This window comes from Nyctereutes procyonoides, unplaced genomic scaffold (assembly GCF_905146905.1).
Source record: "Nyctereutes procyonoides isolate TBG_1078 unplaced genomic scaffold, NYPRO_anot_genome, whole genome shotgun sequence".
Taxonomy (NCBI): Eukaryota; Metazoa; Chordata; class Mammalia; order Carnivora; family Canidae; genus Nyctereutes; species Nyctereutes procyonoides.
The window spans coordinates 3,582,036-3,601,527 of record NW_026575137.1 but is presented as its reverse complement, the minus strand read 5'-3'; the positions used below and the strand labels follow the sequence as shown (position 1 = coordinate 3,601,527).

Genomic DNA, 19,492 nt, shown 5'->3' with positions numbered 1-19,492 from the left:
CCTCTGCATACAGCAATCACTAGATAAATATCTGCTATTGTTATTATTACCACATTATGCACTACAAATTCATTCTGTAGTAACGTAAAGCAAAGATAGGTATACTGGGCTATTACTTACATAGGTTTTCTTGATCCACAAAGTACAAATCTGTTGCTAAACTTGAGGCTACCTCATTAAACATTTAAGAATTTCAGGTTTTTCACTTACACGGATGATTTTCCATTGCGAGGATCTTTGAATGTTGTTGTTCTTGTATTATGATCAACAAAGTACCTAACACCTTCCCGAGTATACCTAATTTCCCAGCCTTCTGGCAGGGGTTCTTCATTCTGTAAGCTAAAAGACAAAGTTACAATCACAAGGTGAACATTTTCTATGCACTAAAGACATCTGAATCAAGGTTTATTTGATTCTACGTATAAATATATGTAAGATGACTTAAATAAAGCCTTAGTACACACATACCCTTGAGTTCTTGGATCTTCCCACTGGGTTGTTTTTGTGTTATGATTCACAAAGTAAACCCTGTCGGTTGAATCCACTCTTTTTTCTAAAAAAATAAAGTGAGCATAGCATTTAATGACTATTTACTATCTATACCTTCATATATTTTTACCATCAACATATCAGCTTACCCCAGCCTGGTGGCAAAGGCCCGTATGGGTCATTTTCTGCAGCTAACATTGAAGCCTGATTGGAGAAAGGATTGGAAGGAAAAAAAATACTTTAATATAAAAGCAGAGGTAAACTAATAAACACTTGGTAGAACATTTTTATACCAATTTTCTAAAAAATATGATAAAGGAATGTGAATATAGTCATTTCAAGATACAAAGTACATTTTAAAATGTCATGAGTTAAAAGGAGTCACTCAGTTGATAAGATCATTAGTTTTTCTAAGATGATTTAGAAATAATGACATCAATATTTTAATTGCTTAGCCCTTCTATAATAATCTATTAGGAGTAAACAGAGAGTAGAGCTACAGAAAACTGTGTTTAAATGAAAAATATTGTTTGTTTAAAAGTGCAACAAATTCTCTTTAAAACAAATGCCCATTAATAAAAACAAACCAACATTAAAATCCAGTATCATCTTTATACAAATAAATTTTTATCTTAATATTAATATCTTTTATATATTCATACATAAAGTCATTCAGGCTTAGATATATTATAACCCAGAAATATAGTCAAAAGAAAATGTAAATATAAAAATCATCACCTGAAAAATTAAAGCTTAATGAAAAAGGATATGCATCTTGATAAATATTTTATAACCTTACAACAGATACTGTTAATTTTACCCAATATCCATTTCCCACACTTCCTTCTTGGCACTCAAACCACTGTTTTGTTCCAGGAAGCAATGTGTCCATCTAATAATTCCATTCCCAGCCTTCCTCACAGCTGGGTTGGTATAATGACCAGTTCTAACCAGTGAGTAATGGCACAAGTCCCTGGTAAGGGCATCCCTTTCTGAGTAAAAAGGCAGGGCTTGCAAGGGCTTCTCACTCCTCTTTCCCTTTCTTCTTGCCTACACTGGGTAATGAAGCCCAAAGGACAGCAAATCTTATGACTGAAGTAAGAAGGATGAAGCATGGTAATGATGCACAAAGAATTGCCAGGTGGCATTACTGAGCCAATGTAACTGTTAGCCCTGGGCTTTTACCCCAGACTTGTGCTATACTTAGATAATTACACCTCAACCTATTTAAGGATGTCCTATACAGGAGAACACACTTTTTTTTTTTTAAGATTTATTTATTTATTCATGAGAGACACAGAGAGAGAGGCAGAGACACAGGCAGAGGGAGAGGCAGGCTCCATGCAGGAAGCCCGATGTGGGACTCGATCCCGGGTCTCCAGGATCACGCCCTGAGCCAAAGGCAGATCCTCAACCACTAAGCCACCCAGGCATCTCGGAGAACACACTTCTAATATATCCCTATGACCTAATTCTTGACCCAAAGTTTTCATGTATACAGCTAAGTTGGTCAGATTTTCAGATTGCATTAGATTTTTTGGACAAAACTATCTCTAATCCCAGGAATACCTCTGGTAGGCCAAACATATGAAAGTGTTGATGGGAATCAGAATAGCTGGAAAATGGCAAGACTGGTCTTAAGTAAAATAACTGATTTAAAGCAAAAAATGATTATTATTAAAGGCAAAGGACTGGGGACTAGCAAAGACAAATTATTTTAGAAATTACTTATGAAACTAGCACTTAATAAAGACAAAAACTATACTTCTGTTAGTAAACTAGAATTTAAAAAACTTAGAAGTGTGTATGTATATCAGAAATACTTATTATTTATTAAAGAGAAAATAAAAAATACCTTGCAATGTAGTCTATAACGTTTAAAAATCACCAAAGTAGAAAAGAGAAAATGCCTGGAGGAAAGAGTTGTACTGACATCTTAAAATCTGCTATTACCGAATAGAGGTATCGCTGGTTGAACTGTTGCATAGCTCCCTGCAGCTGATTCCGCTGAGACTGCCATTGCTCAAAGTTTCTAACAGACTCCATGGTAGGCCGCTGCCAGGTCGTTGTTCTGGTGTTATGATCCACATAATAAACTCTGCCACGATCATCAACTCTTCTTTCCCAACTACCACAAACAAAATAAGCATTAATAAACATTAAACAAGAATGTCTTAATATTAGAAACTGGCAAGTACTGAGTTAACAGTTCACTCATATAACTTAAAAAGTGAGACATGACAACATAATTTTAAATACTGACATTCTTCAGAAAAATTCTGAACATGTAACTTGCTTTTTTTTTTTTAGCTAAATTGCCTTCCCATTCTACTATTACATGATTTCTAAGAACTGTCCAAAAAAGGAGCCTAAGACAGAACAATCTTAGTATCAATCTGCCCTCTCTCTTTTTCTTGTTAAGAAGTTACTGCATGCTTACTGGATAGCTAGCAATCTCGCCCCTTTAGCCACTGCCTAAATTCAGGGCTGTAACTCAACCCTTACAGGTCTTTAACATTCCTGCTGTTATGTGGCTGCTGCACACAAGCACAGGTTCAACCGTGTCATTCTACCTAGCACAGCTCTCCAGCACAGCATAAAAATGAACCCATTCACTATTTCAGTCTCATCTCCCCTAAGATCTTTCAAGGGACCCACATAAGAGCCAAATCAACTACCTGCTGGGCCCAAATATATCATATTTCATGTTGTCATCTCTTTGAATATTCCCTTAAGACAAAATTCCCTTCCTTATTTTGCCATCAACTGGAGTTCTCCCCATTCTCCCAGGTTCAGTTAACCAACCTTAAGTCAATTTGTGCTATTAACTTATATAGCTTGTTTGAGAAACGAGACAAGCCTAGGGTTCTCCTACCCTGCCCCCATCTCAGCTCCCTTGCCAACACTTCTTCTCTGTGCCATTAAACCATACAATGATTTAAAAATCCTTTCAGCAACACATCTCAGAAAAATAACATTTCTTGTTTTGAATTTTCTGGACTTTGTGTTTTATATTGGTGGACTTTAACTTACATTTGGAAGGACATATATTCTGAGTAGCAAAGACAATAAGGAAAATATTTCAGGCACAGACACTATTTGAGGAGAATATAAGTAATTCCACTAGCTATCAGCACAATATATAAAAAAAAAGTTATGAAATATAAGAACACAAAGGAAAAGGATCTGTTTGTGAATTTTTGTGAAAGACAGCCTAACAGAATGAATTTATTTAGCATGTAATAGAAATCTTTTTGTGCATTTAAGACCCTCTATCATTTTAGCCATAATGTAATAATACAATTTCACTTGTAGTAATCTTTTAGGTCGTAACTTTGAACTACTCTAACATCTCTTATGTCAATAAATCTCATGAAATAACAAAGCTTAGATCACTATCTTTGGAGAACCATACACATACATTTTTCTCAATAGGCCTTTCATTCCTTAAAAAATAATGACAAGCACTAAATTTGGACCAAAATTCTACAATTACTCTCAGTAACTCATGCCAGTGCTTGACAATCTCTTGAGGAAGCCACTTCAGACTAACTGTAGAAGAGATACGATATAACAAATCTCCTTTACTGAAGTTGCCATTCACAAAAGTAAAGGAAGGAAATATAACATGCACAATGAAAGAATCGTGTTATGTTTTAATAACTAAATTTCAGAAATCACATGTATAATAAAACACAACTGGAGATGCATAAAGATGCCACATTACCCTGGAGGTAAAGGTTGAGGCCTCTCCCATGTAGTCGTTCGAGTGTTATGATCCACATAATAAGTTCTACCATGAGGATCTTTTCTCTGTTCCCACCTTTAATAAAAATGCAAATACAAAAGTAGAAGATAATAAACTAAGACAATTTGAAAAAATCATTCCATCTTAGAATCAGGAAAATTACCGGTTTTTACTTCAAAAGGTTATATATACACACACACATATAAAAGTTTCTTTTCCCAATTATCAGTGTCTTTTAAGTTCTTAATTATCCATTTTTTTTATTAACAGTTTTGGAAACTCAGTAAATACAGTTAGCAAATGAGTATAAAGTAAAAATAAGTCTGCTTCTCCCTCTTTCTCTGCCCGCCCCCCGCCCCCCGCTGGTGTGCTCTCTAATAAATAATATTTTAAAAAAATGAAAAACACAAATTTAACCAAAAGTAGAGGAAATTTCAGCCTAATATCACACTCAATGTTAATGAGGTAATATTCACTTTTGCCTGCAATTTCAAAAATATATCTCTAAAAGATTTTTAGAAAAAAAAAAGATTTTTAGCTGAAACTGCATTAAAGAAATAAGTGGGGACACTGCTCCAAAAAATTTCTTCTATATGCAAACAGTGTCTTTTTGAATATAACTATCTTCCTCTTGCTTCTGGTAAAACTCCTGAGTTTATGGGCATCCCAATTTCATCTTTTTTCTGTTCTAAAAGACTCTCAACTTCTTATTTTCCCTACTCTTGTTTTCTCCTCTGTGACTCCTGTTTCTTCTTCTCCATTCTTTCCGTAATATGGTATAGAAAAAAATGATAAATATAAAATATAAAAACCTGATTATTTCTGATGTTAGCATTCTTGTTTTCAATTAAAAGTAGAATAAATGGAAGTATTTTTCTCCCTCTTAAATAAACTCAGGAACTCAATTTAATTTGATTCCTTTCGGATTAGAGAGGCCTTTAATTATTAAGCTCTTTTTTGTTTCTTAAGAGTTACTTTTTTGAGAGAGAGAGAGAGAGAGAGAGAAAAAGAATACCAAGCAGACTTCCTGCTGTGCATGGAGCCCAACATAGGGCTCAATCTCACCTGAGATCATGACCTGAGTGAAATCCAAGAGTTGGACACTCAACCAACTGGGTCACTCAGGCACCCCTAAATTTTCTTACACGATGATTACACATATTAAGGCTATTGGCTAAGCAAGGTACACACATACTTTTAAAAGACGTGCAAAAAAAATTAATAGTTTGCTTAAGCTGCATCCAATAAATATAAGTCACAAAATGCCTCAATAATAGCTATGAACAAAAGTGCTGAAGTTCACAACTGACTCAGGATCATGTAAGTTCTTAAACTTATCTATTAAAAAATTACTATCGCTCTCTTCCCTTCTGTGGCCATTGCTGAAGCACCGGCAGTCAAAATGAAATTCAAACCCTTTGTGACTTTTGATTAGAGCAAGAACTAAACAAGACATTTTTTCTCTTTTTTTTCAAACAAGACATTCCAATGCACCTTCCCACATTTGGAAGAAGATTATGTCTTCCTCTCTTTCCAAAGAGCTGAGACAGAAGTACAATGACTGATCCATGCCCAACCAAAAGGATGATGAAGTAGAGGTTGTGCGAGGACACTATAAAGGCCTGCAAGCTAGCAAAGTAGTCCAGGTGTACAGGAAGAAATATGTCATCTACACTGAACAAGTATAGTGAGTGGTACAGTGAGTGAAGGTGAATGGCACAACTGTCTATGTGGGCATTCACCCTAGCAAAGTGGTTATCACTAGACTAAAACTGGACAAAGACTGCAAAGAGATCCTTGAACAAAGCTAAAGCTCACCAAGTTCGGAAAGACAAAGGGCAAGTAGAAGGAAGAAACAAGTGAAAAGATGCAGCAATAAAATAATCATATATGACTTCATTAAATAAAAAACTGTTAAACTGAAAAACAAAATAAAACAAAACACTGTTGTTTAAAATCTTACACTGCAACAGCCATGCTACCCTGCACTACAAAAATTTAGGTATTTTTTTTTTTACAAAAAAGCATTTCAGATTTTCAGATTTTATTTGCTTTTATTTTATTGCTTTTATTTTTTTTATAATAAAAAAACCCTGAATTCATCTTTTTCTGTTCTATCTCAAAGACTTTCAACCTCTTATTTTCCCTACTGTTTTCTCATATTTGCTTTTACATAATAAAAGTTCATGGGAAGGCAGGATTCAAATATGAAATTTTATTTTTAAAACATTTCAGGAATATTTGCAATACATATCAATCACCAATTGATATGTATGAAAGCTCAACAGCCCAAAACAAATATCTTCAAAATGTATGAAGTTTCAAGAACCTCCTGATAATGGTATTTATGCTATTTTTAGGTATTCCTGTAATCAGTCCTCGGATTTTTGTTGCAATTCTGCAGCAGAATTTCCAGGTTTCCATCCTTTCTTTACAAATACTCTTTACCATGTTTAATTTAGGTTTAATTTTTATCAAAGTTATATACATTTTCACATAGTTTTATACCTACCTAGTTATATAGTTATACATATCTTCATACATACAGACTACGGGGCTCACTATAAAAAACAATGCCTGCTGTCCCCTTACTTCATTTTCCTTTCCACAAAGGCAACACTTTCAACTGTTTTAGCCAATTTTTTTAGTATTTATCTGTTTTCATATTAATAAGCTTACTTTATTTTATATTTGATTTCAAATATATATTGATTTCTCACTGTGAAAGGTGAAGCTGTTAGTCTCCGTCTTGCAAACATATATATGCATATACACTCTGTTAACACTCACCCTCTGTTGACCATTCCAAACACACACATATATTCCATGTCTTTCCCTTATAAAACCCTCCTGACAACTGAGTCATGGAACCTAACATGTCTTTTGTCTCCTTTCTTCCCATTTCCTTATTTTCTATGTATTTCTTAAACTCCAAATACTTTTCTAGCTGCATAAATGTTCTCTCAAACTATTCAGAGTCATCAGGTATTTATTAATCACAGTTGTCTCCCAATGAGCTGCTGGTCTTGCCAGGCCAACTGGGAAGCCCACAATGCCTGCCATTTTGGCCTTCCTTTCACCACCATCCTCCTGGTGATTCCTTTCATTCCCTTTCCATCAAGACACCTAAGATCTGGAGCCTGTGTCTTTCACATTCAGTAGCTAATTTTAGAGAAAGATGAGTCCTGGTAGCTTCCTAAGAAAGAATACATGGGAAACAAACTTTGAAAACCAAGGATGTCTGAAAATATATTTATTCTATGCACACACTCTACAGTGTGGCTGATTACAGAAATCTAGATTGTGTTTAATTTCCCTCAACTTTGAGTTGGCCTAATAACTTCTTGTGCTGATTCTGAGAACTCTAATACTATTCTGATAAGTATGAGATCTGCTTTAATTCTCTTTTAAAAATCTTTGGGAATGTTTAAAAATTTTTTTTTTTTGGCCCCAACATACCTAAAATTTTCACAACACGGCATCTTAAAACAGATTCATTTTCACTCATTATCCTGAGTTTTGCTCAGCCCCCCACCCCCGCTTCTTAAAAAGATTTATTTATTCATAAGAGACACAGAGAGAGAAAGAGAGAGAGAGAGAGTCAGAGACATAGGCAGAGGGAGAAGCAGGCTCTCCACAGGGAGTCTGATGCGGGACTTGATCCCAGGACCCCAGGATCACACCCTGAGTCAAAGGCAGACGCTCAACCACTGAGCGACCCAGGTGTCATTGCTGAGCCCCTTTAATAAGAAAATCCATATCCTTCCCTCATGTTTGAGTTTTTATTAAGGATGTCCTCCCACTTTCTCTTTTTCTGGAACTTTTCTCATCAGACCCTTTGAACTAATACTCTACATTTTCTATTTTATTTCTTTTATAAATCTTTTTGTTCAATTTTCTGGGTAATTTCTTTACTTTTATGAGCCAAAATTTCCACTGAATTAGATTTCTAAGAGCTCTTGGTTCTCTGAGTACTCTGTATTTACAACATCTCTTTCGTTTTTTTTTCAATAATAAATTTATTTTTTATTGGTGTTCAATTTGCCAACATACAGAATAACACCCAGTGCTCATCCCGTCAAGTGCCCCCTTCAGTGCCCATCACCCATTCACCCCCACCCCCCACCCTCCTCCCCTTCCACCACCCCTAGTTCGTTTCCCAGAGTTAGGAGTCTTTATGTTCTGTCTCCCTTTCTGATATTTCCCACCCATTTCTTCTCCCTTCCCTTCTATTCCCTTTCACTATTATTTATATTCCCCAAATGAATGAGACCATATAATGTTTGTCCTTCTCCAACTGACTTACTTCACTCAGCATAATGCCCTCCAGTTCCATCCACATTGAAGCAAATGGTGGGTATTTGTCATTTCTAATGGCTGAGTAATATTCCATTGTATACATAAACCACATCTTCGTTATCCATTCATCTTTCGATGGACACCGAGGCTCCTTCCACAGTTTGGCTATTGTGGACATTGCTGCTAGAAACATCGGGGTGCAGGTGCCCGGCGTTTCATTGCATCTGAATCTTTGGGGTAAATCCCCAACAGTGCAATTGCTGGGTCGTAGGGCAGGTCTATTTTTAACTCTTTGAGGAACCTCCACACAGATTTCCAGAGTGGCTGCACCAGTTCACATTCCCACCAACAGTGTAAGAGGGTTCCGTTTTCTCCACATCCTCTCCAACATTTGTGGTTTCCTGCCTTGTTAATTTTCCCCATTCTCACTGGTGTGAGGTGGGATCTCATTGTGGTTTTGATTTGTATTTCCCTGATGGCAAGTGATGCAGAGCATTTTCTCATGTGCTTGTTGGCCATGTCTATGTCTTCCTCTGTGAGATTTCTATTCATGTCTTTTGCCCATTTCATGATTGGATTGTTTGTTTCTTTGCTGTTGAGTTTAATATGTTCTTTATACATCTTGGAAACTAGCCCTTTATCTGATAGGTCATTTGCAAATATCTTCTCCCATTCTGTAGGTTGTCTTTTAGTTTTGTGGACTGTATCCTTTGCTGTGCAAAAGCTTCTTATCTTGATGAAGTCCCAATAGTTCATTTTTGCTTTTGTTTCTTTTGCCTTCATGGATGTATCTTGCAAGAAGTTACTGTGGCCGAGTTCAAAAAGGCTGTTGCCTGTGTTCTCCTCTAGGATTTTGATGGAATCTTGTCTCACATTTAGATCTTTCATCCATTTTGAGTTTATCTCTGTGTATGGTGAAAGAGAGTGGTCTCGTTTCATTCTTCTGCATGTGGATGTCCAATTTTCCCAGGACCATTTATTGAAGAGACTGTGTTTCTTCCAGTGGATAGTCTTTCCCCCTTTATCGAATATTAGTTGACCATAAAGTTCAAGGTCCACTTCTGGATTTTCTATTCTGTTCCATTGATCTATGTGTGTCTGTTTTTGTGCCAGGACCACACTGTCTTGATGAGCACAGCTTTGTGGTACAACCTGAAATCTGGCATTGTGATGCCCCCAGCTATGGTTTTCTTTTTTAAAATTCCCCTGGCTCTTCGGGGTCTTTTCTGATTCCACACAAATCTTAAAATAATTTGTTCTAAGTCTCTGAAGAAAGTCCATGGTATTTTGATAGGGATTGCATTAAACGTGTAAATTGCCCTGGGTAACATTGACATTTTCACAATATTAATTCTGCCAATCCATGAGCATGGAATATTTTTCCATCTCTTTTGTGTCTTCCTCAATTTCTTTCAGAAGTGTTCTGTAGTTTTTAGGGTATAGATCCTTTACCTCTTTAGTTAGGTTTATTCCTAGGTATCTTATGCTTTTGGGTGCAATTGTAAATGGGATGGATTCCTTAATTTCTCTTTCTTCAGTCTCATTGTTAATGTATAGAAATGCCACTGACTTCTGGGCATTGATTTTGTATCGTGCCATGCTGCCAAATTGCTGTATGAGTTCTAGCAATCTTGGGGTGGAGGCTTTTGGGTTTTCTATGTAGAGTATCATGTCATCGGCGAAGAGGGAGAGATTTGACTTCTTCTTTGCCAATTTGAATGCCTTTAATGTCTTTTTGTTGTCTGATTGCTGAGGCTAGGACTTCCAGTACTATGTTGAATAGCAGTGTGAGAGTGGACATCCCTGTCTTGTTCCTGATCTTAGGGGAAAGGCTCCCAGTGCTTCCCCATTGAGAATGATATTTGCTGTGGGCTTTTCGTAGATGGCTTTTAAGATGTTGAGGAATGTTCCCTCTATTGCTACACTCTGAAGATTTTTGATCAGGAATGGATGCTGTATTTTGTCAAATGCTTTCTCTGCACCTAATGAGAGGATCATATGGTTCTTGGTTTTTCTCTTGCTGATATGATGAATCACATTGATTGTTTTATGAGTGTTGAACCAGCCTTGTGTCCCGGGGATAAATCCTACTTGGTCATGGTGAATAATGTTCTTAATGTACTGTTGGATCCTATTGGCTAGTATCTTGTTGAGAATTTTTGCATCCATGTTCATCGGGGATATTGGTCTATAATTCTCCTTTTTGGTGGGGTCTTTGTCTGGTTTTGGAATTAAGGTGATGCTGGCCTCATAGAACGAATTTGGAAGTACTCCATCTCTTTCTATCTTTCCAAACAGCTTTAGTAGAACAGGTATGGCTTCTTCTTTAAACATTTGATAGAATTCCCCTGGGAAGCCATCTGGCCCTGGACTTTTGTGTCTTGGGAGGTTTTTGATGACTGCTTCAATTTCCTCCCTGGTTATTGGCCCGTTCAGGTTTTCTATTTCTTCCTGTTCCAGTTTTGGTAGTTTGTGGCTTTCCAGAAATGTGTCCATTTCTTTTAGATTGCCTAATTTATTGGCATATACCTGTTCATAATATGTTTTTAAAATCGTTTGTATTTCCTTGGTGTTGGTAGTGATCTCTCCTTTCTCATTCATGATTTTATTAATTTGAGTCTTCTCTCTCTTCTTTTTAATAAGGCTGGCTAATGGTTTATCTACCTTATTAATTCTTTCAAAGAACCAACTCCTGGTTTTGTTGATCTGTTCCACAGTTCTTCTGGTCTCGATTTCATTGAGTTCTGCTCAAATCTTTATTAACTCTCTTCTTCTGCTGGGTGTAGGATCTACTTGCTGTTTTTTCTCTAGCTCCTTTAGGTGCAAGGTTAGCTTTTGTATTTGATTCTTTCCAGTTTTTGGATGGATGCTTGTATTGCAATGTATTTCCCCCTCAGGACTGCTTTTGCTGTATCCCAAAGATTTTGAACGGTTGTATCTTCATTCTCATTAGTTTCCATGAATCTTTTTAATTCTTCCTTAATTTCCTGGTTGACCCTTTCATCTTTTAGCAAGATAGTCCTTAATCTCCATGTGTTTGAAGTCCTTCCAAACTTCTTGTTGTGATTTAGTTCTAATTTCAAGGCATTATGGTCTGAGAATATGCAGGGGATGATCCCAATCTTTTGGTATCGGTTCAGACCTGATTCGTGACCCAGTATGTGGTGTATTCTGGAGGAAATTCCATGTGCAGTTGAGAAGGATGTGTATTCAGTTGAGTTTGGATGTAAAGTTCTGTAGATATCTGTGAAACCCATCTGGTCCAGTGTATCATTTAAAGCTCTCGTTTCTTTGGAGATGTTGTGTTTAGAAGACCTATTGAGTGTAGAAAGTGCTAGATTGAAGTCACCAAGTATAAGTGTATTATTATCTAAGTATGTCTTAATTTTGGTTATTAATTAATTGATATATTTGGCAGCTCCCACATTCGGGGCATACATATTGAGGATTGTTAAGTCCTCTTGTTGGATAGATCCCTTAAGTATGAGATAGTGTCCCTCTTCATCTCTCACTACAGTCTTCGGGGTAAATTTTAGTTTATCTGATATAAGGATGGCTACCCCTGCTTTCTTTTGAGGACCATTCGAATGGTCAATGGTTCTCCAATCTTTTATTTTCAGGCTGTAGGTGTCCTTCTGTCTAAAATGAGTCTCTTGTAGACAGCAAATAGATGGGTCCTGCTTTTTTATCCAGTCTGAAACCCTGCGCCTTTTGATGGGGTCATTAAGCCCGTTCATGTTCAGAGTTACTATTGAAAGGTACGAATTTAGTGTCATCATGATATCTATTCAGTCCCTGTTTTTGTGGATTGTTCCATTGGACTTCTTCTTAAAGGGGATTTTGAGAGTCCTCCTTAAAATTTCTTGCAGAGCTGGTTTGGAGGTCACATATTCTTTCAGTTCCTGCCTGTCTTGGAAGCTCTTTATCTCTCCTTCCATTTTGAATGAGAGCCTTGCTGGATAAAGTATTCTTGGTTGCATGTTTTTCTCATTTAGGACCCTGAATAAATCCTGCCAGCCCTCTCTGGCCAGCCAGGTCTTTGTGGAGAGGTCTGCTTACCCTAATACTCCTCCCCATAAAAGTCAGGGATTTCTTGTCTCTTGCTGCTTTAAGGATCTTCTCTTTATCTTTGGAATTTGCAAGCTTCACTATTAAATGTCGAGGTGTTGAACGGTTTTTATTGATTTTAGGAGGGGATCTCTCTATCTCCTGGATCTGAATGCCTGTTTCTCTTCCCAAATTAGGAAAGTTTTCAGCTATGATTTGTTCAAATACATATTCTGGCCCTCTGGCCCTTTCAGCGCCCTCGGGAACCCCAATTAAACGTAGGTTTTTCTTCCTCAGGCTGTCATTTATTTCCCTTAATCTATCCTCATGGTCTTTTAATTGTCTCTTTTTTCCTCAGTTTCCCCCTTTGCCATCAACTTGTCTTCTATGTCACTCACTCGTTCTTCCACCTCGTTAACCCTCGTCGTTAGGACTTCTAGTTTGGATTGCATCTCATTCAATTGATTTTTAATTTCTGCCTGATTAGATCTAAATTCTGCCGTCATGAAGTCTCTTGAGTCCTTTATGCTTTTTTCTAGAGCCACCAGTAGCTGTATAAGAGTGCTTCTGAATTGGGTTTCTGACATTGAATTGTAATCCTGATTCTGTAACTCTGTGGGAAAGAGGACTGTTTCTGATTCTTTTGAGGTGAGGTTTTTCTTCTAGTCATTTTGCTCACTGCAGAGTGGCCAAAAGCAAGTTGTATTGGGAAAAGGAGAAAAAGAGAGGAGAGAAAGAAGGAAAGAAAGGAGAAAAAGAAAAAAGGAAAAATGAAGAAAAAAAGAAAAAAAAGAAGAAAACAGAAAAAGAAAGGAAGGAAAAAAGGGGTGGGGAAGCAAACAGAAATCAAAAAGCAAAACAAACAAAAAAACAAACAACCAACATGGGGGAGTATCCTGATTCTGTATACTGTAAGTTCCTTGACTTCCCTTGGAACTTTCCAGTGCTGCTTGGTCAGTAATTTGTTTTTCCCCTGTCCGTCTAGCTGGTCTTCTGAGGGAGGGGCCTGTTGTGCTGATTTTCAGGTGTTCATACTTCGGGGAGCTGCTCTGCCCCCTGCCTGGTGTAGGGCTCAGTGAGTAATGTTTATCCTGTTTATCTGGTGAGGCCACTGTGAGGCTCAGTGGGGGCTGTTTACCCTGTGAGGCCCCAGGAGGAACAACCACAGTGGCGTGGCCAGCCCTGGAGCCCTGGATTCAGCTTCCCCAGTAACTTCGTGGAGCTCTCTGTCTGCAGGGGCGGGGATGCTCCGGGGGCGGGGCCGCTGATCTGTTCTGCTTGGGGCAGGAGTGTCCTTGCAGTCCTGTGCCCTCCTGGCTTCTGCCTGTCCCGGGGGAGGCCGGATCCTGGGCTGTGTCCCTGGCGCCCTGTGCTCCCAGGCCTGCGCTGTTGGATTCGTGATCCCAGCCGCACAGCCCCCTCTCCGTGGAGCCGCCACCTGAGCCCCTACGAGCTCCTGGGGCCACGCAGCCCCCTCCAGGCGGAGCCTCTTCCTCTGCTGGAGCCGCATCCAAGCTGCTCCCGGGGCAGCGCAGCCCCGGAGCCTCCGCCCGAGCCCCTCGGAGCTGCTCCCGGGTCCAGCCGTGTGTGCGCTGCAGCCCTTAGGGAGCTCCGCGCACTCTCCTGGGCACGCAGGTGTCTGTTAGTGTCCCAGGGAGCCTGAGGGCATCGCCGCCCTCCTGGGATCCTGCTCTAACTCCCTGCGAGAGCCTTTCTGCCCCGGGAAGATTGGTGAAGCTCCTGTTTCTCCGAGATGGGGCTTTCCTGTCCTGGGGGCACTCGTGAGGCCCCTCCCCCTTGGATGCCTTTTGTTTCTTTACTCCCCCCCCCCCCCCCCCCCCCCCCGCCTTCCTACCTTGATAGAAGCGTGAACTCTTCTCACTATAGCATTTCAGCTGTTCTCTCTTTAAATCTCAGGCTGAATTCGTAGATTTTCAGGATGATTTGAAGGTTATCTAGGTAATTTGGTGGGGACAGGTGACTTGGGGACCCTACTCTTCCGCCATCTTGCCCCTCCCCCTCTTTCGTTAAGTTTTATCTACTCTTATGTCTCTGAGCTTATTAAAACTGACTGGGACCTTAGTGTGCCTGGGTGTAGATTCTGGGATTGATTGAAGGAGCACAGAATGAGGCTATTTCCTTGGAGAACAGAGACCAGTATTTTTAGTCTTTTTTAGGGTGAGGGGTTTCAATAAAAGTTCCAATCTGGGTAGAAAGATAAAATCCTATTGTCAATATTCTGGGATTTGGGTAGGTAAGAATGCTGTAGGTTGGAAAACTTACTTAAAACTTTATTCACTTACTCATCTCCTAAAGGTTCATTTATGTCCCGATTTAGCACAGTCCTTGCCTTTAAGTGTGCCTGGTGTCCCCAAGTGCAGAAAACTTCCAGAGAAAACACCTGTAGGCAGGGTAGTAGTCCTAGCTGCAGGGAGGGAAATTACGGATTCATTTCTCAAAGTGACTTTCAATCTTGCAGCTTATAGTGTCATCTTCACCAACACTTCCCACTCTATCTGATGCTACCAATTCCTGACCCTTTTGGAGTGCCAACGTGGAGATCAGGCTTGTCTCCTTCCCAGGCCAGAATTTAGCTCCCCTAGGTTTGCTAGGTCAGCTCTACTCAATCATCTTCCAGATGACCACAACCTCATGAGAACCTGCATAGAAGCACCCAGCTAAGCCACTTCCAGATTCCTAATCCTCAAAAACCACTTAAGATGATATGGCTTTGTTGTTTTAACTGCTAAATTTGGGGATAATTTGTTACACAGCAATAATACACAAGGAAATACTACAAAACCATTCAACTCTTGATCTCAGCCCTTGTCTTGATCTCAGGGCTGTGAGTTCAGGCCCCATGCTGGGCTCCATACTGGGTGTGGAGTCTACTTAAAATTAATTAAGGCAAAATAACATATTTAGACCACAAGCTTCATGAAGGTTGAGCTTTAAGTCTGTACTGCTTATCATGTATTAACAGCAAAAAGCCCAGTGCCTGCCACAGAAGAGGTGCTTAAATAAATATTTACTAAATATTTGCTCAATGTGTGAATCTACTTGTATTGATATTGACATATGACAAAGTTTTAAAAAACACTACTAGGTATTTAACGCAATGACTACAAAAATACTGATTTAAGGGGTGCCTGGGTGGCTGAGTCTGTTAAGCATCTTGACCTTGGTTCAGATCATGACTTCACAGACGTGAGATCAAGCCCCACACTGGGCTCCGTACTGGACTTGAGTCTGCTTGGGATTTTCTCTCTCCTCCTCTGCCTCATCCACCACTCACATCCTAAAATTAGTAAATAAATAAACTGATTCGAAGGGATACATGCATCTTGATGTTTATAGCAGCATTATCAACAATAACCAAATAATGGAAAGAGCCTAAATGCCCACCAAACAATGAATGGATAAAGAAAAGGTGGTATATCTACACATTGGAATATTACTCAGTCATCAAATACAGTGAAATCTTGACATTTGTAACAATGTGGATGGAGCTACAGGGTATTATGCTAAGTGAAATAAGTCAATCAGAGAAAGACAAATACTACATGATGCCACTCAGAGGCGGAATTTAAGAAACAAAACAGATGAACACAGTGGGGGGGAAAACAACAGTCAAACCAGAAAACACTCCCAACTACAGAGAACAAACTGATGATTACTAGAGCAGAAGATGGGGAGAAAGGGGAGAAAATGAGGTGGATGGATTAAATGGCTGATGGGCGTTAAAAGGGCACTTGTGATAAGCACTGGGTGTTATATTTACATGATGAATCACTACATTCTCACCTGAAACTAATATTATACTGTATGTTAACTGGAACTTAAATAAAAACTTGAAAAATAATTTTAAAAAAGATAAAAAGTGACTGAAAAACACTATAGAGTATGATCCCATTTTCTTAAAATTATTCTATGGTGCATCCAAAACAGTAATTTATATAGCTACTCGGTAACCTCTTCACCTGCTTCTATCTTTCCTCAAAAAACCTGTCACTATTTGGCATTACTGCAGAGGTTGTGTATGCAAGGCCCTAGCTGGTCAGCCTGCTGTTACACATACTTCACAGCAGCAGAATCTTGGGCTCTCTTGATCCTCTGAACACCCAGGGCCTAGAATAAACTCTGACACAAAGAAACTCTTATATATTTACTGGTGGAACAATATATAGACACAATCTCTGAGTGTTTGTGTCTTACGTAAATGTTTTACTTGGTCATGTCTTAGCTTGCGATCAGAAACACATTACAGTATTAGGGGAAAAAAATAAACATACCCAAGTATTTCATCTATATAATGGGCTATGAAACCTTGTTCTAGTTTTATCTCAGATAAGCTGCAAATATTCCCAATTTAACATTCATGAATATTTATTCAGCATGCCCTCATGTTCTAAGCATAATGCAAGCCATTAATTCTTTGTTTTAAAGGGGGGAGGGGCAGAGGGAGATGGAACCTTAGGCAGGTTCCACAACCAGCATGGAGCCCAAAGCTGGGCTCAATCTCATGACCCTGAGATCATCACCTGAACCAAAATCAAGATTCAGATGCTTAACTGACTGAGCCAGCCAGGCACACTGGCCACTTGTTCTTAATTTTTCCAAAACAGGGGTTCATTTTTAAATTCTAGTGTTTTTGCTAACAGAATTTACCTCTCTCCCAACTTTTTCTGTAAAGTACCAAATAGTAAATATTTTTGGCTGTATGGGTGAAAAGGCAAAATCAGTAATACCATGTAGGTACAAAAAGTCCTGTCATGCCCCATACCTCATTTTCCTAGCAGCTGGTCCAAGGGGAGGCAACTTACTAAGCTATCACTCCCAAAGTGAGATTCTACCTTTTGAGGCAGGACAGTTACTACAAGTGAATCCCCAATGTGTACGTGGTGCCCAAGGCCTTCCGTAGCAATGACAGAGGAAGGTACTGGTATAGGGAAGGGGTTGTGCAGAGCAAAGCATGATGCTCTGGATTGGTTTGGGTGACTCACAGTGGTAGCCAGCTAGAGCTGTACCCATGAGTTCTACAGAAGTGGTGGGCTAGAACTGGCAAGAGATCAGAATATCCCAGTGGCGGAAATTCATGAATACTTCCCCATACGTGCAAATTACCTGGCCAAATGACGAAATTTCACATGAATTCTTTAATTTCATGGATAGAAGTGCTAATTTATAACTGCCACACATCACTTTAACCATAATACTCTCCTTTCTAGTATTTAGGTTTTAGTCTGTCTCTCTAGGACATTATATATAAATTTTCAAAACTTACTATTGAACGAAGATCTTGCTTTAAAAACAGTAAATGTGGAAAAATTTGGTGAAATATATTACAATAAAAATAAAAGAATTTAGGGCAGCCTGGGTGGCTCAGCGGTTTAGCACCGCCTTCAGCCCAGGGTGTGATCCTGGAGACCCGGGATCGAGTCCCACATCAGGCTCCCTGCATGGAGCCTGCTTCTCCCTCTGCCTATGTCTCTGCCTCTCTCTCTGTGTGTGCATGTCTCTCATGAATAACTAAATAAAATCTTTTAAAAATAAAAAATAAAAATTTAGTTACTAAATGAGTAACTACTGGTTTCAAAACTTGGATAATGGGATAGATAGTAAGACCTGTCTTCTCCTAAACCACAATGAATGGTTACCTCATTCTCTCCTGTACTGCTAACCTCTATGTCCACGAACTCTTGCCCATCAGAAACTCACTAACCATTAAGTCTCTCCCATTTAAACAAACAAACAAACTTTAAAGTCTCTCCCATTTTATAAAATAAAAACTAATCCTCAGTTTTGTATCTCCTCTTGGGCATTTCTACCAACCAAATATTCCTTTCTCTGTGTGTTCACAGGTAAAAAGTTTTATATACCAGCTCTCTTTAAAAGTTTTCTAAACATATCTACCCCACCCATTCACTCTATCACACAGCATTCTGAATACAGCTCCATTTCCCAGTAACTGCTTTGTCAAAGGTCAACAATAAATAATCTCTTTGTTGTTAAATTCAAGCGGTGCCTTTCAGTTCTTTTCTTACTTGAATTTTTTAGTAGTTTTTGACTTTGTTAGCCATTTCCTCAGAAGGTTTTTACAAGCTACAACCTTTGCCCAGTTGCTTACTCACTCAAAATCATTTAATCGAGCACTACTTCACTTACTTAACAAATATTTATTGAGTGCCTGCTATGTGGCAGACACAGTTTTGGGCATCAGAATATAGAAATGGACAAATAAAGCCCTTTCCAGTCCAGTGGAGAGAAAACTGACAAGACACAAATACATGTCACTTGGTGATTTAAATGTTATAAAGAAAAATAATATAAGTTATGCTGATTAGAAGAACCCTACTCAAAAGTGTTCACACTGATTCCATTTATATTAAGTTCTTTAACAGGGAAAATTGACCTAAAATCTATAGTGGAAAAAAATCAGAACAGTGACTGACTGAAAAAGGTACTTAGAGAACTTTCTGGGGTGATAATAATATTTAGTATCTTGATAAGGGTGTGGGTTAACCCATGTATGCATTTGTCAAAACTCATCAAAATAGTGTCTTATGCATTTCCTTCTATGTAAATTTTACCTAGAAAACTTTAAGCAAATATTGAACTCTAATGATATGCAAGCTGAAGTACTGAAGGTCAAGTACTGATGTCTGCAACCCACTAAAATGCATTTAAAAATTAGATGGAGAGATGCCTGGGTGGCTCAGGGGTTTAGCGCTGGCCCTTGGCCCAAGGTGTGATCCTGGAGTCCTGGGATCAAGTCCCAGGTCGGGCTCCATGCATGGAGCTTGCTCCTCCCTCTGCCTGTGTCTCTGCCTCCCTCATTTTCTCTCTCTTTCTCCTCTCTCTCTCTGTCTCTCATAAATAAATAAATTAAAAAAAAAACTTTTAAAAGAA

General features: G+C 38.8%; 1 protein-coding gene and 1 pseudogene across 6 annotated transcripts in view; one reads left to right on the top strand and one right to left on the bottom strand.

The window, feature by feature from the left end:
• Positions 1–19,492, bottom strand: part of WWP1 (WW domain containing E3 ubiquitin protein ligase 1) — a 119,298-nt gene that overhangs the window by 35,828 nt on the left and 63,978 nt on the right. For all 6 annotated transcript variants that reach the window (XM_055303372.1, XM_055303376.1, XM_055303375.1 and 3 more), the window contains 5 exons: positions 4,217–4,312; positions 2,443–2,617; positions 639–693; positions 469–553; positions 211–339 (listed from right to left, as the gene is read on the bottom strand). In XM_055303372.1, coding sequence (XP_055159347.1) covers positions 211–339; positions 469–553; positions 639–693; positions 2,443–2,617; positions 4,217–4,312 — 540 coding nt within the window. The remainder of the gene's footprint in view (positions 1–210; positions 340–468; positions 554–638; positions 694–2,442; positions 2,618–4,216; positions 4,313–19,492) is intronic.
• Positions 5,640–6,116, top strand: LOC129495699 (60S ribosomal protein L26-like; annotated as a pseudogene).